General features: G+C 36.4%; 9 protein-coding genes across 13 annotated transcripts in view; 5 read left to right on the top strand and 4 right to left on the bottom strand.

Moving 5' to 3' along the window:
• Positions 1-22: 22 nt before the first annotated feature.
• On the bottom strand, positions 23-1,318 carry LOC17883895. 2 transcript variants are annotated; one of them, XR_002833570.1, is made up of 5 exons: positions 1,147-1,318; positions 1,010-1,059; positions 600-705; positions 364-507; positions 23-293 (listed from the first exon to the last, which is right to left on the bottom strand). XR_002833570.1 is itself a non-coding variant. In XM_006289953.2 (5 exons), exons 1-5 carry the CDS (start codon positions 1,249-1,251, stop codon positions 248-250), a joined length of 366 nt encoding a protein of 121 aa, XP_006290015.1. In that variant the 5' UTR covers positions 1,252-1,317; the 3' UTR covers positions 28-247. The 2 variants fall into 2 exon arrangements, 1 of the variants encoding a protein (XP_006290015.1); XM_006289953.2 differs by having other exon boundaries at positions 28-293; positions 449-507; positions 1,147-1,317.
• Positions 1,319-2,888: 1,570 nt separating this feature from the next.
• LOC17882932 (RING-H2 finger protein ATL52) lies at positions 2,889-4,366 on the top strand. The gene has a single exon (XM_006287905.2). The coding sequence runs from the start codon at positions 3,145-3,147 to the stop codon at positions 4,264-4,266; it is 1,122 nt and encodes a 373-aa protein (XP_006287967.1). The 5' UTR covers positions 2,889-3,144; the 3' UTR covers positions 4,267-4,366.
• Positions 4,367-6,437: 2,071 nt separating this feature from the next.
• Positions 6,438-7,383, top strand: LOC17884113. The gene has a single exon (XM_006289527.2). The coding sequence runs from the start codon at positions 6,558-6,560 to the stop codon at positions 7,137-7,139; it is 582 nt and encodes a 193-aa protein (XP_006289589.1). The 5' UTR covers positions 6,438-6,557; the 3' UTR covers positions 7,140-7,383.
• Positions 7,384-7,494: 111 nt separating this feature from the next.
• Positions 7,495-9,659, bottom strand: LOC17883514 (BTB/POZ domain-containing protein At5g17580). Its single transcript, XM_023781572.1, has 3 exons — positions 9,334-9,659; positions 9,174-9,246; positions 7,495-9,069 (listed from the first exon to the last, which is right to left on the bottom strand). The coding sequence occupies exons 1-3, from the start codon at positions 9,372-9,374 to the stop codon at positions 7,495-7,497; spliced, it is 1,689 nt and encodes a 562-aa protein (XP_023637340.1). The 5' UTR covers positions 9,375-9,659.
• A 111-nt stretch (positions 9,660-9,770) lies between these two features.
• On the bottom strand, positions 9,771-11,737 carry LOC17884651 (uncharacterized metal-dependent hydrolase YabD). 3 transcript variants are annotated; one of them, XM_023781574.1, is made up of 9 exons: positions 11,588-11,680; positions 11,424-11,493; positions 11,257-11,338; positions 11,121-11,171; positions 10,924-11,024; positions 10,629-10,782; positions 10,336-10,554; positions 10,133-10,250; positions 9,771-10,040 (listed from the first exon to the last, which is right to left on the bottom strand). In XM_023781574.1, the coding sequence occupies exons 2-8, from the start codon at positions 11,471-11,473 to the stop codon at positions 10,134-10,136; spliced, it is 774 nt and encodes a 257-aa protein (XP_023637342.1). In that variant the 5' UTR covers positions 11,474-11,493; positions 11,588-11,680; the 3' UTR covers positions 9,771-10,040; position 10,133. The 3 variants fall into 3 exon arrangements, with proteins under 3 accessions (XP_023637342.1, XP_023637341.1, XP_023637343.1); XM_023781573.1 differs by having other exon boundaries at positions 9,797-10,040; positions 11,424-11,497; positions 11,588-11,737; XM_023781575.1 differs by lacking the exons at positions 9,771-10,040; positions 10,133-10,250 and having other exon boundaries at positions 10,384-10,514; positions 11,424-11,497; positions 11,588-11,737.
• A 3,101-nt stretch (positions 11,738-14,838) lies between these two features.
• Positions 14,839-16,290, bottom strand: LOC17883443 (protein BOLA4, chloroplastic/mitochondrial). The gene is made up of 3 exons (XM_006288700.2): positions 15,887-16,290; positions 15,571-15,638; positions 14,839-15,189 (listed from the first exon to the last, which is right to left on the bottom strand). Exons 1-3 carry the CDS (start codon positions 16,214-16,216, stop codon positions 15,048-15,050), a joined length of 540 nt encoding a protein of 179 aa, XP_006288762.1. The 5' UTR covers positions 16,217-16,290; the 3' UTR covers positions 14,839-15,047.
• LOC17881613 (peroxisome biogenesis protein 19-2) lies at positions 16,264-18,474 on the top strand. Of its 2 annotated transcripts, XM_023780879.1 has the most exons (6): positions 16,264-16,332; positions 16,479-16,561; positions 16,713-16,752; positions 16,946-17,234; positions 17,852-18,168; positions 18,247-18,474. In XM_023780879.1, exons 2-6 carry the CDS (start codon positions 16,516-16,518, stop codon positions 18,290-18,292), a joined length of 738 nt encoding a protein of 245 aa, XP_023636647.1. In that variant the 5' UTR covers positions 16,264-16,332; positions 16,479-16,515; the 3' UTR covers positions 18,293-18,474. The 2 variants fall into 2 exon arrangements, with proteins under 2 accessions (XP_023636647.1, XP_006288541.1); XM_006288479.2 differs by lacking the exon at positions 16,264-16,332 and having other exon boundaries at positions 16,423-16,561.
• Positions 18,475-19,169: 695 nt separating this feature from the next.
• Positions 19,170-21,000, top strand: LOC17883284 ((Z)-3-hexen-1-ol acetyltransferase). Its single transcript, XM_006289566.2, has 2 exons — positions 19,170-19,607; positions 19,881-21,000. The coding sequence occupies exons 1-2, from the start codon at positions 19,170-19,172 to the stop codon at positions 20,796-20,798; spliced, it is 1,356 nt and encodes a 451-aa protein (XP_006289628.1). The 3' UTR covers positions 20,799-21,000.
• A 1,706-nt stretch (positions 21,001-22,706) lies between these two features.
• Positions 22,707-23,518, top strand: part of LOC17882598 ((Z)-3-hexen-1-ol acetyltransferase) — a 2,159-nt gene continuing 1,347 nt past the window's right edge. Inside the window, exon 1 of the mRNA XM_006290182.2 lies at positions 22,707-23,328. Within this exon, the coding sequence (XP_006290244.2) occupies positions 22,861-23,328 (468 nt within the window). The 5' untranslated portion in view covers positions 22,707-22,860. The remainder of the gene's footprint in view (positions 23,329-23,518) is intronic.

The raw sequence follows: 23,518 nt of genomic DNA, 5'->3' as shown, positions 1-23,518 counted from the left end.
TAGATTTATATTTGTACAATGGTTTGTGAAATTCGATGGATTTACCAATCAGAAATGTAAACGTCTCATATAAACAACCATATACGCAAAAATTGATGATTGTAAGTTTGTAACAATCAAAGCCTTACATGGCTTCAGACCTGATAGAACAGAATACCATGGATCTCTCAAGCTCAAGAGCTACGCTCAGCTTTTGGCAAAGGCAAAAGAAAAAAAGTCTTCACTGAGTCTTTCTTCTTTGATACTATCAAAAACTGCCTCGGACACCGTCTAGGCTTTCCCCGAGAGATAACCTGCAAAAACAGATCAATATTTAGATGTTTCATATCGGTTAAGAAAACTCATTATTCATATTGTCCTCACCTAATGGGGAGTGAGAACCACAATGATTGTCAAGTTCCAAAAAGTGGTAGTAAAACCAAAAAGAATATAGTCGCTTTGACCTTACTTGTACATACAATACTTGTATTCTTGGCTTCTAATCAAATCTTTTTCGCCTTCTTCAAGCTGCAACAATAAAACAAGACAATGCATACTGAAGAGACAGAAATTACAGAAAACTTGAACATGATCATAATCATCGTTTTTACAAGCCTCACCGGATCACTCTCATAAATGAGTTCATAGCAAACCGGAGAAAGGCATCGCAGCGCACAGTTCTCTTTTGCTATTGCAGAAGATATGCATTGCCAACCCCATAACCCACTGTTTGTATCCCACAACACAAAATCACAAAAGTGAGCAAAGAAGAGCCAAGAATCTGCTTAACAAGTTTAGCCAAATCATCCTACAATGAGTAAAGCTACAAAATTTCCCAATCTGTAAGAGATAAGCAAGAATCAAACTTAGGATAACGATATGGTGTTCCCTAGTAGCCTAATCACATCAGTAGAATCAAGAAATTTTTTCTCAACAGAAGCATGTAAAAGACAAAAAAAAAAAAAAAAAATAGCAAAATTTTTTTCTCAACAGAAGCATGTAAAATCCTTTTACTTCATCCTGATCTCACCTCTCTATATCAGCATAGCATTCGTTCTTCTTCTGCCTGATCTCTACATCCTACCAAAAATTTTGATTCCTCCCGCAAAATTAGCAACCATAATTGCAACGGAGCTTAGAATTGAGTGAGAGAACAGAAATACTTACGGAGATAGGACGAGGAGATTTAGCCAAAACACAGGACAGTAAACAAAAGGAGAGTATCAAAAGAAGAAGACAAACGAAGCTTGAACGAGCTCGGGAAATTTCCATGGCTTCACCTCTCTCGATCTTAGTTTTAGTCACAGCGCTTCGATTTAGAAGAAACGGTTTTGAGAATTTCTCGAGAAAGCCGAACCGGTCTATTCTTATGGGCTTATATATTGGGCCGACTAACACAGGTTTAAGTTTGAGAAATGTTCCACGATGAATCGTATCTATGATGAAAAAAAACGTCAAGAGACGCACTATAACTCAACTACTTCCTCGATGTTGAGTATTATCAGATTTATCTAATTTTTCACTATTTCAAATATTTGGGTTCACTATTGTTTTTTAATTAAGTGAATCATTTTCTAATAATGGTGGTGAGACAGATGACAGTAACTTTGGACTCAAGCTGAAGCATCCGAATCTTTTTTATTTCTTCGTGGTGGTTTATAAAAATTGAGATTGAGATTATTTGACGCACTTATAGGATTCCCTGCTAAGTTACCAAATCTTATTGACCTTACAAATTTGAGTTATCTTCTTCTTTACATCACTTTAGTTATCTTTGATGTTCATGTCTGTCCACTCGAAGATATATATAGGTAAAAAATTGTGAAAAAAAAACCCTACAACTCTCTTTCTTGTTGTAGTATGAATTATTTTGACGTCATTTTCTATATATTTGGTCAAAATATGAAAAAAATGTTGGTTAACAATCTTTTCCCAAAGAATTTTAAAGTCAATTTTTCAAAACCATTAGAGAGACACTTTTACTTATCATTAAATACACTTAGATGTGGTTAGAAATCAAAATTAAAGATGTTTGTTTAGCTATCCCATCTTTAGGTTGGTTTGAAAATTGATGTTTTTTTTTTTCATATCCAAATACAAAATTAGACATACACTTAGCCACGTGGGTTTATATATTATCAATCTAATTATCGCAGTATATAAGAGACAGTGTCTCACATGACCGACCCTGACCTAAAGCAGGTGAAGCTCATACTTTATGCGTTCAGGGCATCAATTTTTTTTTTTACAACAACGTGTAATGCAGTGGTCGATTCTTATAATCATGTTATCAAGATCCCAACAAAAAGAAAAGGTTCGTTGATTACAAAGCTCAGAATATTGCGACACAATTACAAATTTGGCTCTCTCTTTAGGTTAGGATATCTATCGAACAACGAACAATATATAAACCAAACGAATAAATTATTAACATAAACGTGAATTATTGTTAGCAGTGTGTGAAGGTGTGGCCCATGTTGAAGACTCCTTTAGGTAGTCGTCTTCACCAACAATGTATCAACAAATGTTATGCTTGAAATGAAAGGTACTTGACCTCTCTATCTACGTAACTTATCCTTCATATTACCAAACAATTAAGTATCGTCACACCTATCATATATATATCATTCTCGACCGACTTCGACAATGCTTAAAGATATATATACACACACGTCAAAATGTATTATCTACTCCTATTATTATTTTTGTCTTCCTCCAACCCAAATACTCACACGGCTAATTTTACTTATCTTAAAGAGGACGAACAAAAAAAAAAGCACATAACAGCTATCTTTTATTGCCTAATCATTGGCTTCTCAAAGATTATCTAGATACATTAAACATGTTATTTGGGTTTTAAATTTTTTATTTATAGAAAGTTAGTTTGTAAAAATGGATGTTAAACATGTACAACAATATTAATATATTTACATACATACATATCTTTAAGAACAAGAAAACAAAAAAAAAGAAGAAGTTAAAATGTTGTTTGTCCAAAGATACTAATCAACTCAAGAAAATAAAATCACATAGAGCCCAAAGATAAGGAAAAAAAGAGAGAGTGTGACACTTCACCTCACCATCTCTCCTCTCTCCTCTCTATCTTCTTCTTCCTCCTCCTCTTTATTTCTTCTCTATTAACAAAACACCATTGAAATTAAAAAAATGGGTTCAATGTCAAACCCTAACCCATGGTCACCATACGATTCATACAACGACTGCTCTCAAGGAATCTGCAACGTCTACTGTCCTCAATGGTGTTACCTCATCTTCCCTCCTCCTCCTCCTTTCTTCCTCGACGACGACTCTTCCTCCTCCTCCTCCAACACTTTCTCCCCTCTCCTCATCGCTCTCATCGGAATCCTCGTCTCCGCCTTCATCCTCGTCAGCTACTACACTCTCATCTCCAAATACTGCCATCGCCACCACCAAAACTCCTCCTCAGATACTACTCTTAACCTTAATAACAGTGACGGCGGTGCCTTCTCCTCCACGCAAAGACTCTCCAACACTACAACAACTGGAGATGGTCTCAACGAGTCTACGATCAAATCAATCACGGTTTACAGATACAAGAAAGGAGATGGTTTCGTGGATGGCTCTGATTGCTCTGTTTGTTTAAGCGAGTTCGAAGAGAACGAGAGCTTGAGACTGTTGCCTAAATGTAACCACGCGTTTCATCTCCCTTGTATCGATACTTGGTTGAAATCTCACCCTAACTGCCCTCTTTGCCGCGCTTTTGTCACCGCCACATCCGAAAACAACACCGTGGTGGATGATGATGCTGACTCAATACTCGTCGTAGCTAACCGATCGAGTTATGTTCACCAAACCGTAACGGAACCGGAAACCAATTCGAATGTAACCGGTTATCATCAACACGGAACCGGCGATTTCGATTCCGTTGTCGTAATCGAAGATCTGGAAATCGGATCTCGGAACAGTACTACCGACGGTAGATCGGAATTACAGCTGACGGAGGATAGACGAGAGAGTAAAGATGGAGATTTGCTAAGGATTCGGAGATCGGCGTCGCTGGACTCTGGTGTAGTGGTTTCGATCGCTGATGTGCTGCGAGAGATTGAGGACGAGGACGAAGACGAAAGAGAAACCGCCGGCGTCGGAACTTCGCGGCGGAGAGAGGAAAGGGGAGAAGGTGGCGACGGGAAGACGGCGGGGAGTGAAAGAAGCGGAGTTTCGAATTTTGTGGTAAGGAGTTTATCAACGGGGAGATTTGTTTTCTCAACCCGGTATGATCGATCTAGAAATTACCGTTTACCCAATTAAAATATTATAATACGTTAATTTGTTTTTTTACTGTATCTAGTATTTACTGATAATTTAATTATACACAGTTCTTCACTTATAGTAATCACTTTTTGAAGAATTGAGAAAAGGAGTTTAAATTAAAGTACGTAATTGGTTCCCTCCGGAATTTATGGAACAATTCACTACAAAAAAAAAAAAAACAATGGCGAAAATGGCGAAATTTGCTCGTGGTGGCGTGGCCGGTGACCATATATGTCGCGGCTATATTGAACAAAATGCTTTTACAGAAAGAAAAGGCAAAAAAAAAAAACATTGTGAAAATTGGATTTTAAGATCATCATTATTCATCAGAGAGAAGAATCTTTAGTACATTGGAAAACAAGTGAAGATTATAATTTTGTATATGCTTGCATCGATTTCCAAATGGACTACAAAACGATGAATTATACTGCATGGTCTAGGTCCTTTCCGACCCTACTTAAATAAAACCTAACCACACGTGAAAATACAACTTGAGAATTTTCTTATTCAAAATATCAGTGATTTTCGTGGATTACGAATTATGGTTTGAAAAAAGAAAATTCTCATTCACATGAAAATACAAGGTTTAAACGAAGAATATTTTGATGTCGTGCAGCTAGTGCCCTACTTCTCGATGTGGCTGAATTTGATTGCATATGAATCGTATGAGTGGTTTGGTTTTTATGAGCGTGTATCCTACGTACTTATATGACTTACTAGTCTTTGAATTGCGTTTGTTTGTATCATTGTGCTTTCTGACTTTGTCAAAGAACTGTTGCTATGCTGAAAGGGGGAGACACTACTGTCTAGACTATCTACGTACATGAAACATATAGTTATTAACCTTTATTCAAAAAAACAGAAAAGAAAGAAACAGATATAACCACAAAACGTGACTTGGCAAATCGTTAATGCACTAGCACACGATATGTTATTGTTTAACATAGATTAACAAAACTTAGATGCTCAAAACTAGATCATATATACTTGAGGTATAAATTTTATACATAACATGGTCCGAGTTATATGACCACATCGCATATTGAAAAGCAACTCTGAAACTCCCGTGAGTATTAAAAGCTTTCGAGCCATAAAAGAGAATGCGATAAAATTAATATCTAAAGATGTTAGAAACTCAAAAAAACATGTTTCTCGTCAACGACTGTTGAAGAAATGAAGCTTAGTTGACCTAGGTCTCAAGCTAGGAGTCCAAGAATATAATCTGAATTTGAAACATAAGAAAAATGATATGTTTACTTAGTTAGACAAAATTGTTTCATTATTAATTTATTAGTATATGATATAATCATATGCAGGACGTTAATTACTTACTTGTTTTATACCTGGTGGTTCCGGCCTTCCAAGTTTCATTTTGTAAAGGTTTTCATTTTTTCTAAAACAAAACTTTCACCGTCAGGCGTTATCAGTGTACGTAACTGATCATTCATTCATGTTTAGTAGAAGATAAATTACCTTACAAACTTAATTCTGAAATTATAACGTAAATGTTAATTAATTTTACGTGATTGATGGTCTCATCAACATTTTCAAAGGACACATGTTTTTGGATTCATATCAATGTGAACAAGGAAAAAGAATGGTTGTGGCTAGAAATGTGACATCAAAATGTACACAAGATCTGTTGTCACATCTCACATACCCAAAAAAAATCTTTATTAGATAATATTTGTTTTTAAAAGGTGGAGGTCATGTATTCTAGAAATCGTGAACGTTCGTCGCTTCTTGGTCGATAGCACGATAAATAATACTAGTCTTATTTTATATTTTACGTGGTCGTATGGTTTGTTATTTACCAGTACTATGGAAAAACAAAATCATGAAATATGACTCGAAAGATAGTTAATCAAACCGTAATTATCTACTAAGAACATAAAAATCCAATTTGAACCATAATTTCTCGAATAAAAAATTGTTAATAATTTCACCATTAAAATATGTTCTACATTTTTCCTATTTTCACTCTTTTAGAGCATAAAAAAAAGAAGTCTCGAAACAACCTCAACAACGACTCCACTAATAAAAACTCTTCGCAGTAATATTAACTTAGCGACCAAAAGGGGTAAACAAAGAGAGAGAGAGAGAGTTGATTAAATAAAACCGAGTCCGCATTTTAAGCGCTCTTTTCAGTTTTCTGTTACACCTAACTTTTTTTGTTTTGTTCACACAAATTTTCCCCTCCGAGGAAAAAAGAAAAAAAGAGAGAAAGAAAGAAAGCAAAATTCGAACACATACATTCTCAATTGTGTTTCACATTGGTCGGAAATCGAATGGATCAGAGAAAAGGTGATCCAAGAATATACATTGTCACTCTTCTGTTTCTTTCATGTATCTTATCAGGAGGAGTCCTTTTGGGACTCTACTTGGTCCTCTCTGATCCCAACCCTTTGTTTCTACAAGCTGGTATGATCTTCGTTGGTGTCCCTTGGCTCTTTTGGTTCTTGGCTTACGTTTACTCTTGCGTCCTCAAGCCTTGCACGCTCTCCGTTAGCAAGAGCGTTGCCAATTTCGATCCGGAGAAAGGCGATCATGAGAAGAACGTCAATAACAACAACAAGGTCCCGGAGAACGTCACGGCAGCGTCGGATTCGGATCCAGCGCCGAGGAATTCGCCTAGGGAAGGTGAGAAGCACGTGCAATTCGGGAATGTGGTGGTTCTTGGTGATAAAGAAGGAGGAGGAGGAGGAAAAGAAGAAGAGGGTAGTTCTAATAATCTGATTCAAAATCGAATCAAAGAAGAAGAAGATCAAGAACATCGTAGATCGCATTCAAGAAGCGATGATGATGCTGAGAGTAGCATTGATGAGGATTGCGATAGGACTCCATTGAGATTATCTGTCGGAAACAACTGAGCATGATACTGTATGATCAATGTTTAGCGCGCAGTTCAAGACCTGATCATTTTTATCTGGTTGTGTAATCAGATTGAACAGAGAGAGAGAGGCTTTGAAGAAAGCTAACCCTCGTTGACGTGTGAAACAAGGGATGTTGTTCTTTGAGTAAGAAGAACTAAATACCATGTGAAAAGACCCATAGAAGAAGTTGTTTTGTTGTAGCTTTACTTTTTTTTTTGTTACTCTTATGGTTTTTGATGAATTCAAATAATAACCAGTAACCAAAGAAAAGAAAAACATAACCTGAAAAAAAAACATGTTCTCCAATGTCAGAAACAGAGCAAAAACAAGAACATAGTGTCTTTTGTTTAGTTTATTTATTGTGATGATGCTTTTTCTTCTTCTTCTTGAAATCACAGGTGCAAGCATCAACTGAAGAAGAAGATGAGGTCAAGCAACCAAATTTCCTCTTCACTTGTGTCCACACACTTATCTTATTCTTCTTCTTCTTCGTCTTCTTCCAACGATGAACAACACATTCATGATTCTCAATCTCAAGCCCTAACAGCTTACTACTCATCTTCTCCATCTCATCTTCATCGCTGGACACCCCAATCTCTTCTTCTTCGTCTTCATCTACTTTCTCTCCTATAACCTTGATCTCTTTAGCCACTGTATCACGTATCTGAAGCTGAGAAACATACAAAACATGAACAACGATTCTGAGAGGAAGCCTCTGGTTTTTCGCGGCTTGCTCGCATCCTTCTTGAGAGAGTTTATTACAATCAAGAACTTTACAAACTTCCATTTTCTCTGATTCAGTCAAGTATCTATGACTCTCCAGGAAAGCATCAATGGCTTTGTAAATTCCATCAGAGTATGTCAAGATGCCTTGCGAAATAGTCACTGTTATCTCCGCTAATTCCACAAACCCCTCGAGCTTCAGAGAAGTCTCACTCGCGGCCAAGAACAGAAACTCTTCCAACAGTTTCGCTACTTTCTCGAAATGTGAAACATCTTCAGAGTCTTCATTGGCATAGTAACTGTAAAAGCTCATGACAACTGTTTTAACGAGCTCGATATCTTCGAAACTCTCAGCTTTTTCTCTGTATCCTTGAGATAGAATCTTGAGATCTGTTGATTTAGCCATGTCAAGCTGTTTGCTGATTCTGATCCCAAATCCGTTTCGACATTCGGAGCTAGCTTCTAACCAGATAGAATGTTTTAGCGATTCAAATAAGAATTCGCAAGAGATTAGCCCTCTCGGATGTGGCAAAAGTCGTTCAACTGCTTCAACTACTTCTCTCCTTTGCCCTAATTGGCTTTCTTCCGCATCGAAAACCCATTTCTTCGCGTATTTGCAGACCGATAAAACAATGTATTCCACAGGAATGCTGCGCGATTTAATTGCTCGGATCATCAAAGGTTCATATAACCGAAGCGGAATTGTGATCAAATCTTCCGATTTCCAATCTTTAACAAACAACCGTCTCCTAGGGTTAGGTCTATAATCATCACTTTCCTCTTCTCTGTTCTTGACCAGTTCACCAAGAAGTCTTGGATCGTATGAAGCTTTTTCGATAAGAGAATCAAAGAAGAGATCGACAAGTCCAACATCAGCTAGCTTGTCAAGACTCTTGTCCCCTGAACGAAGAGCATTTACTGTCTCATTCCAGCATGGGAAAACTCGTTGCTCTAAGAACTCAGATGCCTTTCTCAACAAGTTATCAGAGCTTTGTTCTTCATTCATCCCTAAGTAATACGCTATGCAGAGAACAGAGACAATGTTATCAGACGAAAACCTGACTTCAAGACCATAACAGAATCTAGCAACAAGCTCAAAGGCTTCTGTTTCCACTTCTAAATCTCGTAGGATCAGACGCAGCTCATCCATCTCGTTTCTCTCTAGTAACAAGCTCACTTTAGACGATCTCTTTGCTATCATTTCCTGCAAAAACAATTAAAAAAAAAAACTCAGACAAAATCAGGAAAACAAACATCTCTGTTCATTTTTTCTGCGATGAATGTTATGAAGAATCGAATCAAACTTACTTTGTGAAGATGAAATGGAACACCCTTTATGTTGATATGAAGATCGGGTTCAGATGATACTGATATTAAATTTCTTCAAGCAATGAATGTATGTAGTTAGAGAATCATCTGTTAAACCGAAATGATAATCAAAATATAGAAGAGATTAAGAAAATCTTACTGGTTCTCGTTGTTATTGTTGTTCCTATTTGAATCTGACATTTTTGGTAGCAGTTCTTCGATTTCTCTATAGGACAATAGATTTATGAGTTGGTCTGTAATTTGACCTCCTAGAAACAGAGTACTTAGTTTCTCAGGTGCTCTGTAACAATGGAAACAAAAACAGAGAACCGAAGGCAACAACAACAACAAATTTCAGAAAAAAATCTACCCTAACATTTTGAATGTGAAAGAATACTAAAAGCTTATCAAGAAAATTATGGCTCTTCCCAAAATATAGGAGCAAGTTAAGATATTCTCCGGGGAAAATGTACTAGTTAGTTTATGTATTACAGGGAAATTAAGAATTCCTTTTCTTAATATTATACGCAAAAGAGTCTAATCACATCATCTAAATGATTTTAAATTTTTTAATCACACAAAGCCATTATCTTTCACTTCACTTCTATGAATGATTCTCGTAATAGTCAGACAATATGAATCCATATATGGTTATACTTACAAGAATTATATCATTTTCCAAATCACACAAAATCAAATATTTTAATAACCTTTGTATAAAGAGAAGCGAGACTACCAAAAGCACTGGTACAATAAGTCCAAATTCAAAGCCTCGTAGCAGAGTGATGAGAAACACTACAATATTAAGAACTCATGATACATGTGTTGTTGACTGGTTTTGACTGTGACCAGAGACATCAGCAGCACCTAAAGCCACAAAATTCATACTATGGTTCATTAATGAATTGACTCAGGACCCAATAAAGATGTGAATAGACCATCTAGAAGATATCATTTACCTCACTCATGAAGCATCTTGGAACCTGGATAAGAGAATAGTCGAACAGCATTCCGAAAGCTTAGCTCTGCGAGTTCCTCCTTCTTCATGTCCAACAACCTTGCTACATACTCGAGTACCTGACACGTAATTAATCAGGGTCTAAATTTTCAATGGTTTTATGAAACAGAAGACCGGCTGAGAATCTACAAAGCAACAACATACGATATGAATATTAGCCGGGTGATTAAGTGTTTCCTTCGGCAACTTCATTGAGTCACTAGATGCATTAGACTTATCATTTGAAACTGGCTCAAGGTCCTGAGCTGAATTTCCTTCTTCGGGTAGTGAAGGATCTCCTTCTACAAAGTGGAGACAACCTGGCTCTGCCTTTGGTAGTGCATCTGGTGAATCAGTTTCCAGTAAGATCCTATCAGATGGAACCTACCAAGAACTGAAATCAAGATTCTATTCCACCTAAAGTTCTGATTTGGTGTAGATAACTATGGAAATCCTACCGCTTTCAACATTTTCTTGGCTTTCTTCTCACTCATGGACATAAGAAAACCAGAAAAGGAGAAATATGCACCGAGCTTAGCAAACTCAGGAACCATCTCAGCAGAACCTAAATAAGAGTGAAGGATGACCCCAGAAGGAAAAGGTCCCACAGATCTGCGTATAACGGAATCACATCACACTTCATAAGAACACATCATATAGAGACATTGTCATAATTTTAGGAACACTCAAGAACATAAAGCTAACAAATTTCACTTTTGTTTAATACAGCCTACAGGAAGCAAAAGATCATACTTTATTATCTCGAGCAGGTCCCCGAATGCACGGACACAGTGAACTGATGCGGGTTTATTCAATTCCTTTGCAAGTTCGAGCTGTTGACGAAACACGGTAACCTGAGAAATTAAAAATGCTGTCTTTAGCATCAAATGCCATCACTAAAACACAAACAATTAATAGCAAGCACAAGATCAGGTGTATAATTGTGAAACCTGGTCTGAGAAATCAATCTCCTTTCCCTTAGACCCTTTGTCCAAACCAATCTGTCCAAAAAACAAAGCAGTTTCAACCAACAATTATCATGGAGGGTCAATCAAATCAAAGTGATTAAAGGAGACAAGAGATGACTTCTCCAACAGCAGCTGTAGGAGTTGTCTCAAACAAACTCTTCAATGTCTCAAACCATTGAGGAGTCCTCTCTGCTACATACCTGAGCTCAACCACAAACACACCAAAAGATCCTAAGTTTGAAGCTTTACAAGTAATTTGTAGCTACCTATATTATCAATTCGTACCATGGATGGATCCCAAAGCAGGGAACAACAGAAGGGTATTGAACCCCCATCTCTTTGACCAAATTCCAATCTTTCTAGACCAAATCAAACGAAATCCATTTTTAATTAAATATTTTGCTAAGCTCGTACAATTCGAAAGCTATCAATCAGACAAAATTCAAAACCTCGGAGACTCCATTGACGGAAAAGGCAGAGACGCCGGAAGCTAAGGCGGAAGAGATGAGCTGAGGAGCTTTGGTGATAATCCTCGGGTCTTGAAGGTGACAGTGCGCGTCGAACAGTTTCATCTTCTCCCAACCGCTTCGTTATGTATGTGTGTGTTTCTTCTAAGTTCTTCCAAATACTCTTAGCTGACAAAGAATTTAGTATTAATTATTCAATCACCCCAGAACTATATTTATTTCACGGAAATACCCATAAGAACTTTTCTTTTTTCCTGTCAACACTAGAACACTATTATGTGTCCATGGTCTAATACTATAATCTGAATTTAAAGCAATGCAGGGTGTTCAATTTAAATACCATTAAAATTTAAAAGTAATGCACGGTGTTCAATTTAAATTAATTTAATTGGACTGATTTAAATCAAATTAACTTAAAAATGTTTGATCTGCAAAAAAAAAAGTGAAGTTTTAGAAAATATGATACAAATGAGATGAATTACTTGAAAGTATATTTTTGTTGTAACAATAACAATTCCAAAGTTAGAAAAACAAAAAAAAATCAATGCTTTTTAAGGATTCAACTCTTTACACGTTTTGGATACATTCTGAATCCGCGGATTTCGATGAATTTATCAGGAAGAAGATTCTAAACGGTCCATAGATTTTGGAATTAATCTATGGTCAAAGAAAGGACTCACAAAAAGAAATATCAATCATTGACATAACTTTATTCTGGTGTTCTATTGATTCAGACAGTAAACGACAACAATCACATAACTGACAAATCGATTCGATTATAACAAATTTTATATATTAATCTTTGTATTTAAAACCTCGAATCTATAAAACTATGTACCAATAAAAATACAAATTATCGTCCAAATATTCTAATAATAATAATATATCAGATTTTCAAATAAAATGTAAGCTTACGATTAAAATGTATGGAAAATAATTATTAAGAAATCTATTAAAAACAGGCTAACTTTCATAAATTGACCATTTTGATTATAAAAAAATAGGGTGATGACTTTGAGTTTTATGGTTTAGAGCTTAGAGTTTAAGAATTAATTATCTTAGAACATTACTCTAACATGAGCGAAGTTCTGCTTACGTCCATTACTCCATTACTTATTATTTACTTTAAAAATTAATTGGAGTACTTTTGGACTCAATCAAAATTTAATAATACCTTTATTTTGGCAATGCAAAATTTTACCCACTAGTTTTTTTTAGTAATAATTGATCTAAATTATCATTTTCACTAAATTATATTATAAAATAAATCACAGCATAGATAAATAAAAGACATAAGACACACAAAAGTGTAGTTAATTGAATGCATTTCAAAATTTTAACTATTTAAATAATTAGTTTTTTAATGTTCATAAAAAATAGTTTAAACTGATGGATTATTAATGTGTTTATAAATGAAAACATCTCATATTTAAAAACTTATTTTGTGTATCAAAAACATTAACTCTCAATAGAGTGAGATTTTAGAGTAATACTATTCATCATTACTCTTTTTGGAGTTGAAAATGATGATGGTTTTACTCCAAAATGGAGTTTGCAGTGGAGTTGAGATGCACTTACATGCCAGAAACCAAAACCAACATATCCGTACTAGATTGATTATTCGATTCAGAGAATGTAGTTATACCAATTAAGTAGTTTTGTCTTCGAAAATCAAAAATCTTGTAACTTAACTTTAAACCAAGATTCCTTTTGCAATGAGTATTAAAAAAAAGGTTCGATTCGAGGATGAAAAAGCAAAGTAACTCAAGTCACTCTCGTTAGTTAGAGTTGCTTTTTTACTTACACAAACACTTGTAACCCCAAAAAAAGCTCCGCCTAAAGTAACCCAAACGTTACAAAACCAAATTTTTTATTTTTAAAAAAATTCACAAAAATATTGTAATCGTTTCTATATATATACACTAGCGAGAGACAACTATTCTCTCCACAAGAGCTCTCTCTTTCTAGCAATGTCTCTCTTACAAGTATTACTAACGTTACTTCTTTTTTTTCTCCTTCTTCAGGCAAACACTGCCGGAGCAACACTCCGGTTCTTGAGCTGTTATTATAGTAAGGAAAACAGTACCACCAGGCCTAAACCCCTCCCGTGTCGTAGTCGTAGAGTGTATCTGGTTCCACCTTCAGGCCCATCGAGAAGACAGAACTTGGACGCTCTAACCGATCTTGCCGAAGAAACTAAGGTGAAACATTGCTGTGTGGTTTAGAATATTCATGTAGTGTTTTCCTCTACACGAATATTTGTATCTATACATCTATGTTCGTGGTGTAAAATGAAGGCATGAACTTACGTTGTGTTTACACACTGTTCATTCTTTCATTTCCCTTTTCACTTCAAGACCTTGTAAGCTACCAATCTTTTTGTACAAAAAAAACATGTACATGTGATGGGTTGTGTTATATACACTATGTTTCCCAAACATAATTTCTACTTGTAATAATTGGAGTTAAATCAACTTAACTATATTACCCTAAAGATATAATTCTGTTTTATTAAACAATATTTTCCTCAGCTAGCTAGTCTTATGATGTTAATAAACGACACACACAAAAAAAAAAAAAAAAATGTTTGTCCACGCAGAATTTGAGAAATGATCGAAGGTTACAACTTAAAACGATTATTATGTGATAATGGCTATAAGCAAATATGTTTGCAAAACACTTCACCTAGTAGTAGTAGATGGAAAATAAGATTCGATGTACAATTACCAAATCAAAGTATATTTGTAATATAACTCCAAACATATTTTAGTTTAATCAAAATAATTATTACCTAATACTTTTTTATATATACTTTAAATAAAAATAAGAAGAGTTTTTGAAGAGAATCGCCACCACCACATATAAAATGAACGCTATTTTTATTATTATTATTACTTTTATGCGATTTAAAACATCAAACACACGTAACAGCAATCGCATAACATGTTTTAGCGGTTGCAAGACAACTAATTAAAGTACTAATCAAAAAATAATTGAAAATAATTATAAAAAAAATTAATATATAATTAAAAATCCATAAACAAATTTTCATGCATAGATACATTTTTACAATTATATTTTTGGTTTGGTTGATAATATTTATCGACTGTAAAAATTGAGATATACAAATCAAAGACAATAAGGTACGGTTTCGTTCAAGAGAATCTAGTCCACCAACACAAACGCTAATTTTATTTTTTATCTTCTTAGAGGAATTTAAAACATCAAATACGTGTAACGACAACATCTCCAATGCATAACATGTGTGTTGCCAGTCAAGAGAACCTTTCAAGTAGTTAGTTACGAGAAAGACAAAAGAGAAAAGAACCAAAAATGCATTCCGAATTTAATCAATTATTGTGTTTTTTTGATATAACAAACAGCCTTTGTCCGCTGCTAATCAAATAATAGGTACCAAAGGCATCATTAAGTGTGGAAAGTTTCAAACTTCTGAAGGAGTCTTGGTTGTCATTTGATCAACGGCATGAACTACGTTCTGAAGCTCTTCCCAAATGGCTTTGTAGACCATCCTTTGTCTGTTCACCGCAGATTGTCCCTCAAATGCTGATGACACCACATTGATGCTACCAAAACAGACATTAAGCATTCTGGTGTTAAGTAATATTAGAAGCAATCTAATATGGACAAGTTTAAGTAAGATTCGTTCGTTGTACACAATGATCTATTCTGCTCCTGCTGATACAAGAATTCAGCTTATATCAAGAGCAGATACTTGACTGGTTCTGGATTAAGTACTAACTTATAAACCCCAACTTTGATGAATGCTACAGGTTAAAAGTTTTAGTGATCAAAATGAAGGAAACGATAACTCAAAATGTGAAACTTATCTACATATCTCACAAACACCAACAACAACAAGCACTACCGACCTACCCCTAACACGACTTCAGCTACGTGTAACAACGTTTCATCAAAATTCGGAAGATAAATTCAGATTCCCTTACCAGACATGACGTCCATCTCCAGACATATCCGTTACAGTAACGGACTCAGCATTCAATTGTTCTTTAATCTGCGCACAGCAAAGCAAAAACCTCGTATGTTAAGACATGTGTTGACATACCTAATCTTATGAGTGGCAGTCACATGATTCCTCATCAATGATCTTAGCTGAGTGATACATTTTATCATTTCCAGCTACTACTGAGAGTAACAGTGTGCATATATCCAACCAATTCATTCAAATTTCACTAATCTAACTTATAAAGAAGATTAATTGATACGGAAACATTCAACAATGAGATAACAAAAAAATCGAACCTTTAGCTCCATGGATTGCATAAGTGTAAGATCAATAGAACCAGCATCGTTGATTTGAGAGGATCTGGTACTGAAATCACGGCTTCGAATGCCCACAACGCCAAACCCAGAAACCCTAGATACTCCATTAATGTAGTAAATCGAAGACGGCGCAGTCTTCTCTCCACGGGACAAAACGGCGCTTAAGCACCTCGAGTTGAAGCTTCTCACGAGAGGTGCCGAGAATGAAGTGAAGGGTCTCTTTGGAGATCGAAACAGGAGATGAAGGCTGGCTCTCGTGGAAGAGAGAAGAACGTACGGTCGAGTTGTCGCCATCAAGGTGTTCGCCATTGCTCAGACTTGGTCACTCCAGAGACTCTCGTTTCGGGGAAAAAATCGTCTTGTTAATGATAATGGGCTTCGATATCATAAACTTTTGGGCCTTTCCGCGAAAAAATAAATGGAAGGTTATTTTGGTCATTTTAATATTTTAATGTGAGCCGTAGGATCGAATCCTTTAACTTGATCGTAATTAATCGACGATCGATGTATCGGAATGATCAATTGAAAACATCACCGCCCTTCTCTAATTCTCTCTTCCGCTTTCGTCCAGAGTTGAGAGAGGAAGCGAGAGAGAGGGACTCGAGGAAATGGCCAACGAGACTCACACCGATGACTTAGACGAGCTTCTCGATAGTAAGATACTCCTACTACAACTAGCATGTTCCACCAATTCTATGTATAATACGGTTTGATTGGTTGAAAACGTTTGTTTTCTGATTTTGCTTTGTGGATTCGTTTCTATAATTGAGAATTCTGGGATTTTTGTTTTTTTGTTTGTTCTCAGGCGCCTTGGATGATTTCAAGGATCTCAATCTTACTCCAAGGTTACTCTTATTTCCTTACTATCACTCTATCTAATTGTATCTATGGCATATGGTTAGCTACTTAGTTCTAAATTTGAAAACAATATTGTGGTGGCTAGCATGAAACATCAATACTGAAGTAGTAGAGGTAGTGGGGATTTTGTTATTCTTTTTTTGGGAATTGAGGGTCTTGATTAGATTTGGATTTTTGTAGAACTGGAGGGGTAGTAAAACAAGATGGTGATAAAAAAGAGACAGAGTCATTGCCGAGTGGTGTTCAAGGTCTTGGGATGGGGTTACCAGATATGAGGAGCAAGAAGAAAGGAAAGCAGAAGATTGCAAAAGAGGACCATGTTGCTGAGGCTCTTGATAAACTCAGGGAACAAACCAGAGAAACTGTGAAGGGACTCGAGTCTTTGTCGCCGAAGCAGCACCCGACAGGTTCTGATGATGCTATGGTCGAAGATTGGATCAAGCAATTCGAGGATCTTGCTGGGTCTAACGTAAGAATGCACATACTGAGTTTTTTACTTGTTGGATTCCATATCTTGCTATACTTATCTAGTTTAAGTCTCTCTTCAAATTATAGGTGATATTCTCTCATGGAATAAAGATAAGTTTGACCTCTACTAATGAAGTCTGTGGTGGATTGGTTGTCTTAGTGTAAATCCGTTGTGTTTCAAGGTTTATTAGGTTCCTGCTTTTGTTCATTTTTCTTCGTTTCAGCTTTTAAGGTTTGGTCCTGCTTGCCATTACTGATGTCAGTTTGATTTGATCGTTATTATTCTTCATAGTGGTTATTGTTTGTTAAAACTGTTTCTCCATCTTATCTGAAGTTTCTTATTATCCATCTTATTGTTGATACTAGTGTATCTTTTGGACCTGTGATGCCTTTTGATTTTTTGGGATGCTTCTAATTATCATTCCAAACCATTGACATCTTTTTTGCTACAGTTTCATCTAGTTGAGGTTGTTGCAAAGTAGCATTAAAGGCTGTCGTTATAGGAGGGGTTGTGATACTGATATCCAAAAACCGCACTTGTTTGCAGAACCATTTGACAGAAGTTGTGTTTTTATGGTTTATTATTTTTGGTTTGATAATCCACTTGTTTGGTTTTAGGACTTGGAATCAATAGTGGACACGATGATGCAACAACTATTATCTAAGGATATTCTTCACGAACCAATGAAAGAGATAGGCGCAAGATACCCGAAATGGCTAGAAGAGCATGAAACCAGTCTAGACAAGGAAGAATTCGAACGTTATTCGCGTCAATATGAGTTAATTAAAGAACTCAATTTGGTGTATGAGAACGAACCAAACAATTCAACCAAGATCATGGAGATAATGCAGAAGATGCAAGAGTGTGGACAACCACCAAGTGATATAGTGCAAGAGATGGATCCTGGCTTTGATTTCGCTAGTCTAGGCCAAATGTAAGTCTTCTTCCTCATTGAAACATATGTGATCGCTAAAGACCAATAGGACTGAGTTTTCTATATATATGTTCACAGGTCTCCGGATATGCTCGAGTCTTCACCAAATTGTTGTGTAATGTGAGGGAAGAAACAAGTCGTAGAACTATTTGGCTTTGTCCAGCCATTGGAGACCATGTTTTTTTTTTTTTTTTTTTTTCTCATGCATGTTTTTATTTTCTTACTTAATAGTTAATACTACACTTATTCTCTATTTGGTTCTGTAACCTTGTATGCGTAAAAGTTTTAATCCGCTCATCCAGTTCATTTCGCGTGTTCAATAAATCATAAAGAAGAGTCAACAAAGAGGCATCATATAGAGCAAATAAAGTGTATGGTTATATGCTTCTTACTAGTTATGATCATACTGAGAGTACGAGTGGACATTGGTGGTCCAAAACCAATAATTATGTGTAATCTTTGTCCTAGACTCTTGGTGGGGTTCTAACCATGGGAACTAATTAGTGTTAGTGAAATAGATGTGTCCGGACCTGCTTACATAATAAACCTGTTTTAAGATACAGTTCAATTCATCAAAGCTTTTTCAAAATCTTTCCAAGGAAAAAACAATAGTTAGGATTAATAAAGGCATCGTTTTGATGAAAAATATACTAACCATCAAAGCTTTCCGATTCATACTTAGTAAAGAGAAAATAATACGAATAATGATGAGTAGAAAATCATGTCCTTATCAAACCGAAGCAAGATTATACTATAATTTACTTCAAATTTCCATGTCTAGTAAATTGAACACTTTGAAAAGCTAGCTACTCTTAACACAAAAAATGGGTTGTAACATCCTCATAAGTCATAATCTCGTATATTAATTTCGACTTCTCGAAATCAAAGCTAGGGCCTATGGGACATGACAGGTACTATTCCCGTGGTTGAATTTAGTTTGTAAATTGTAACCATAAAATAATACTACATCACCAACGAAGCTGCAAATCCCTTCACCCGCAATGTCCGGATCATTGACGTTTAAGGTTCACCGGCAGAAGCCTGAGTTAATTTCCCCAGCGAAACCAACACCGAGAGAAATAAAACTTCTCTCTGACATCGACGAACAAGAAGGACTAAGATTTCACATTCCTACTATCTTCTTCTATAGACATAGCACTAAAGCTTCTGATCCAGTCGCAGGGATTCGGAGAGCCCTCGCGGAGACGCTGGTTTACTACTACCCGTTCGCAGGTAGGCTTCGGGAAGGACCGAACCGGAAACTCTCCGTGGACTGCACCGGTGAGGGCGTTTTGTTCATCGAGGCAGTTGCTAACGTGACGCTTGTGGAGTTTGAAGAGAAGGATGCTCTTAAGCCTCCTTTCCCTTGCTTCGAAGAGCTTCTGTTTGACGTTGAAGGTTCTACTGAAGTGCTTAACACTCCTTTGATGCTCATGCAGGTCAGTTTCACTAAGTTAGTAAGTATGCGATCCATTATAGATTTGATACACAAATAAAAATATAAATAGAGTTTGGTTTACGTGTCTTCGAATGAACACTATTGGGTTAAAAGGTTTTTTTTCCCTATGTTTTGTATAACAAAACAAAAATTAAATATTTTTCAAACAACTTTCTTCTTAAAAATTAGATTAATAAAGGAAAGGAGGAGTAGTATGTTAATATAATTTTGGTAGGAACATTAATGTTCAGCCCGATCATATAATTTCGTGTAGGTCACGCGCTTGAAGTGTGGGGGTTTTATCTTTGCCACCCGTATCAACCACGCAATGTCCGACGCCGCCGGTCTCTCGCTCTTCCTCAAAACGATGTGCGACTTTGCGCAAGGTTATCAGGCACCTACGGTTGCTCCGGTGTGGCAACGTCACCATCTGAGCGCAAGGATCCCGTTTCTTGTGTCACACGTACACCGCGAGTATGACGAAATGCCGGTTATTAGTATGGAAAACGACGGTAAGGGAGAGAATATGGTTGGCCGGTCATTCTTCTTCGGCCACAGGGAGATGTCCGCAATACGGAGGCTCCTCCCACTGAATCTTGCTAATAGCAGTACCGATATGGAAACGCTAACGTCATTCCTATGGCGAGATCGCACCATTGCTATACGACCTAATCCGAACAAGGAGATGCGACTTATATTGATCGTAAACGCGCGTAATAAGCTTAAAACCGCACCGCTGTCTCCAGGATACTACGGAAACGCGTTTGCCTTCCCGGTTGCGATTGCGAGAGCTAGAGAACTAACTGAGAAACCGTTAGAGTTTGCTCTGAGACTAGCAAAAGAGGCGAAATCTAGTGTGACTGAAGGGTACATGCGATCACTTGTTAATCTGATGGTGACAAAAGGAAGACCAAGCTTCTCGTCGGATGGAGCCTACTTGGTGTCGGATGTGAGAATTTTTGCAGACATCGGTTTTGGAATTTGGGGGAAACCGGTTTACGGTGGAATAGGGACGGCCGGAGTAGCAGATTTTCCAGGGGCTAGCTGCTGTGTTTCAGCTGAGAAGATAAATGGCGAGAAAGGGATCATCGTACCAGTTTGTTTGCCAGAGAAGGCGATGCAAAGGTTTGTGAAAGAGCTCGAGGCCGTGTTTAGCAGTCAATTTTCATCCAATGGAGGAAAAGCCCCGTAAATGATTATATATATAAACAAGACTCTAATGGATGTTCGTCTTTGGATCAGAAATTAACAACAACACCAGGTTGTTACTAGACAATGTGTAATGTGAGGGAAGAAACAAGTTTGTTTAAGAACTTCCTTGTTCTAGCCATTGGACACTACTGTATGTTTATTTTTTCCTCTATCTTGTGGATTGTATATGCAAAACTTATTTTAGTTCTTTTTTTTCTTTTCTTACTTGAATACTACGGTAGTACGGTTATTCCCTATTTGTTTTGGTTCAGGTTCTTATGATTTATTCAGATTGGAAATATCTAACTTTACTGCCATATTATTTGGTAACAGGTAACTTCACATGTGATCTACAAAAACGGAATCAAATTGGAACCAAACCAAACCAAAATATACAAATGATTTTTCGTCTTTTGACCATGAAACAACAACAAACACCAGGTTGTTACTAGAAAATGTAGAGAACTCAAGTACCTACATTCGAAGGATATTCTTCACGAATCAGTGAAAGAGATAGGCGCAAGAAGAACATGAAACCAATTCTAAGCAAGAAAGAATGCTAGCGTTATTAGCGCCAGTATGAGTTAATTAAAGAACTAAATTTGGTGTATGAGAAGGAACCAAACAATTCGACCAAGATCATGGAGATAATGCAGAAGATGCAAGAGTGTGGACAACCACCAAGTGATATAGTGCAAGAGATGGATCCTGTCTTTGATTTCGCTAGTCTAGGCCAAATGTAAGTCTTCTTCCTCACTGGAACAGCTGTGGTCTCTAAAGACCAATGGGATTAATTATGTTCATAGGTCTCCGGCTATGCTCGAGTACTCTTCACCAAGTTTTTGTGTAATGTGAGGGAAGAATAAAATTTCAGAACTATCTGTGATCTGTCCTTGTCCAGCCATTGGAGACCTTTTTTCCTTTCTTGTGCATTGTACAATGCAAAGCTTATTTTAGTTTTCTTTTTCTTTCTTGAAAACTATAGTTATCTCTATCTGGTTCTCTGTTCAGGTTATTTTTGTTTATTCAGTTTGGGAATAACTAATTTGAATCTCTAAATCATAATTATACGGGAATATATATATAGTATGAAAGTTACATATCATAATTATATCGTCCTACCCAACCTCGAGGTTTTTTTCTTTTTGTATATAAAATTTATAAATAAGAGGAATTTCATTTAACTTTTTTAATGAGTAATGTCTGAACTTTGTTCGTCTCATACGTAATCCACTTTTCCGTCCAATTCATTTTGCGTGTTCAATAAAGGAAGAGTCGTACGTGGGGTTTGTAAACCGTCTAATTCATAGAGGATAGAGCCACAGAGGCATCATATAACTTGTATGGTCTTATGCTTCTTACTAGTTATAATCATAGTACGAGTACGAGTGGACATTGGTGGTCTCGAAAGCCAATAATTCTGTGTAATCCTTGTGTACCAGAAATGCTATATTTCAAACCTTACGTAAAACGATAAAACTAGTCCTGGTTTCAGAACAAATGTTCAATATTAACATGATGTGAACTCTTTACCGAAAGAATCATATAGAGAATATACACATGTTTTTTGTGAAATTTCGACTTAACAAAACCAAAGCTGGTGTCCAAGGCTGACTATTCCCGTGGATGAACAGAGCCTTTGGCACTGTTAAATTTGTTTTGACTCTCGGAAGATAAAATTCAAACGCCACCACAAGAAAAGTACTGCAGGGAATAATTTAATCTACACGTATACAAGGTAATTTCAAACATCCTAAATTTGTTTAATGATACGAGAAGAAAGTTGAATAATGATCTCAAATCTTTTAGTCTAATTAAAGATAGTGGAGGAAGTAAGCAAATGTGTGCAGTAATTAATTACTTATATTTATACATGAATCTGATTAAGGGTAATCAAAGAATTGTAAACGAATGTGTGCTGCAGTAATTATTTTTTTAATGCATGTGTGTATCTGAAAACAAAAATGCTGACATGTCAGGTCAAAGTGACACTTCCCTCACTCTTTATATATTGAGAGATCAAGATAAGTTTGAAACCATAAATATTAATTTCGATATCACCAATGGAGCTGCAAATCCCTTCACCCGCAATGTCCGGATCATTGACGTTTAAGGTTCGCCGACAGAAGCCTGAGTTAGTTTCTCCGGCAAAACCAACACCAAGAGGGTTCAAACTCCTCTCTGACATCGACGACCAAGAAGGACTAAGATTTCACATTCCTACTATCTTCTTCTATAGACATAATCCTAAAACTTACTCCGATCCAGTCGCAGTGATTCGGAGAGCCCTTGCGGAGACGCTGGTTTACTACTACCCGTTCGCTGGCAGGCTTCGGGAAGGACCAAACCGGAAACTCGCCGTGGACTGCACCGGTGAAGGCGTTTTGTTTATCGAGGCAGATGCTGATGTAACGCTTGTAGAGTTTGAAGAGAAGGATGCTCTTAAGCCTCCTTTCCCTTGCTTCGAAGAGCTTCTGTTTGACGTTGAAGGTTCTAGTGAAGTGCTTAACGCTCCTTTGATGCTCATGCAGGTCAGTTTCACTAAGTACTTTTTTTTTTGGTAATAGGTCAGTTTCACTGATTAGTATCTTGTATTATAATTTATTCATCACCAAAAAAAAATCTATTATAATTTATAGATACACAAATATATATAAATTTTGGTTAACTATTTAGTATTTAACTATTATGTATTCCAAAATTAGTATTTTTTTTTTTTTT

This window comes from Capsella rubella, unplaced genomic scaffold, assembly GCF_000375325.1.
Source record: "Capsella rubella cultivar Monte Gargano unplaced genomic scaffold, Caprub1_0 scaffold_6, whole genome shotgun sequence".
Taxonomy (NCBI): Eukaryota; Viridiplantae; Streptophyta; class Magnoliopsida; order Brassicales; family Brassicaceae; genus Capsella; species Capsella rubella.
Note: the sequence above shows the minus strand (reverse complement) of the source record. Positions and strands in the feature narration are given on the sequence as shown.

What these genes read in the sequence shown, in the direction of transcription:
- LOC17883895 (XM_006289953.2), bottom strand. Translation starts at nt 1,251, where the DNA reads ATGGAAATTTCCCGAGCTCGTTCAAGCTTCGTTTGTCTTCTTCTTTTG. An exon ending in AATCTCCTCGTCCTATCTCC is followed by an intron (nt 1,060 to 1,146) that starts GTAAGTATTTCT and finishes AATTTTTGGTAG; the next exon opens with GATGTAGAGATCAGGCAGAA. An exon ending in TGCTATGCTGATATAGAGAG is followed by an intron (nt 706 to 1,009) that starts GTGAGATCAGGA and finishes GGATACAAACAG; the next exon opens with TGGGTTATGGGGTTGGCAAT.
- LOC17882932 (XM_006287905.2), top strand. Translation starts at nt 3,145, where the DNA reads ATGGGTTCAATGTCAAACCCTAACCCATGGTCACCATACGATTCATAC.
- LOC17884113 (XM_006289527.2), top strand. Translation starts at nt 6,558, where the DNA reads ATGGATCAGAGAAAAGGTGATCCAAGAATATACATTGTCACTCTTCTG.
- LOC17883514 (XM_023781572.1), bottom strand. Translation starts at nt 9,374, where the DNA reads ATGTCAGATTCAAATAGGAACAACAATAACAACGAGAACCA. An exon ending in AACAATAACAACGAGAACCA is followed by an intron (nt 9,247 to 9,333) that starts GTAAGATTTTCT and finishes CATTGCTTGAAG; the next exon opens with AAATTTAATATCAGTATCAT. An exon ending in TTCCATTTCATCTTCACAAA is followed by an intron (nt 9,070 to 9,173) that starts GTAAGTTTGATT and finishes TTGTTTTTGCAG; the next exon opens with GAAATGATAGCAAAGAGATC.
- LOC17884651 (XM_023781573.1), bottom strand. Translation starts at nt 11,710, where the DNA reads ATGAAACTGTTCGACGCGCACTGTCACCTTCAAGACCCGAGGATTATC. An exon ending in CTACAGCTGCTGTTGGAGAA is followed by an intron (nt 11,172 to 11,256) that starts GTCATCTCTTGT and finishes TTTTTTGGACAG; the next exon opens with ATTGGTTTGGACAAAGGGTC. An exon ending in CCAAGAAAATGTTGAAAGCG is followed by an intron (nt 10,555 to 10,628) that starts GTAGGATTTCCA and finishes AGTTCTTGGTAG; the next exon opens with GTTCCATCTGATAGGATCTT.
- LOC17883443 (XM_006288700.2), bottom strand. Translation starts at nt 16,216, where the DNA reads ATGGCGAACACCTTGATGGCGACAACTCGACCGTACGTTCTTCTCTCT. An exon ending in TGCAATCCATGGAGCTAAAG is followed by an intron (nt 15,639 to 15,886) that starts GTTCGATTTTTT and finishes TGCTGTGCGCAG; the next exon opens with ATTAAAGAACAATTGAATGC. An exon ending in GGAGATGGACGTCATGTCTG is followed by an intron (nt 15,190 to 15,570) that starts GTAAGGGAATCT and finishes CTGTTTTGGTAG; the next exon opens with CATCAATGTGGTGTCATCAG.
- LOC17881613 (XM_023780879.1), top strand. Translation starts at nt 16,516, where the DNA reads ATGGCCAACGAGACTCACACCGATGACTTAGACGAGCTTCTCGATA. An exon ending in CTTAGACGAGCTTCTCGATA is followed by an intron (nt 16,562 to 16,712) that starts GTAAGATACTCC and finishes GTTTGTTCTCAG; the next exon opens with GCGCCTTGGATGATTTCAAG. An exon ending in AGGATCTTGCTGGGTCTAAC is followed by an intron (nt 17,235 to 17,851) that starts GTAAGAATGCAC and finishes GTTTGGTTTTAG; the next exon opens with GACTTGGAATCAATAGTGGA.
- LOC17883284 (XM_006289566.2), top strand. Translation starts at nt 19,170, where the DNA reads ATGTCCGGATCATTGACGTTTAAGGTTCACCGGCAGAAGCCTGAGTTA. An exon ending in CTCCTTTGATGCTCATGCAG is followed by an intron (nt 19,608 to 19,880) that starts GTCAGTTTCACT and finishes AATTTCGTGTAG; the next exon opens with GTCACGCGCTTGAAGTGTGG.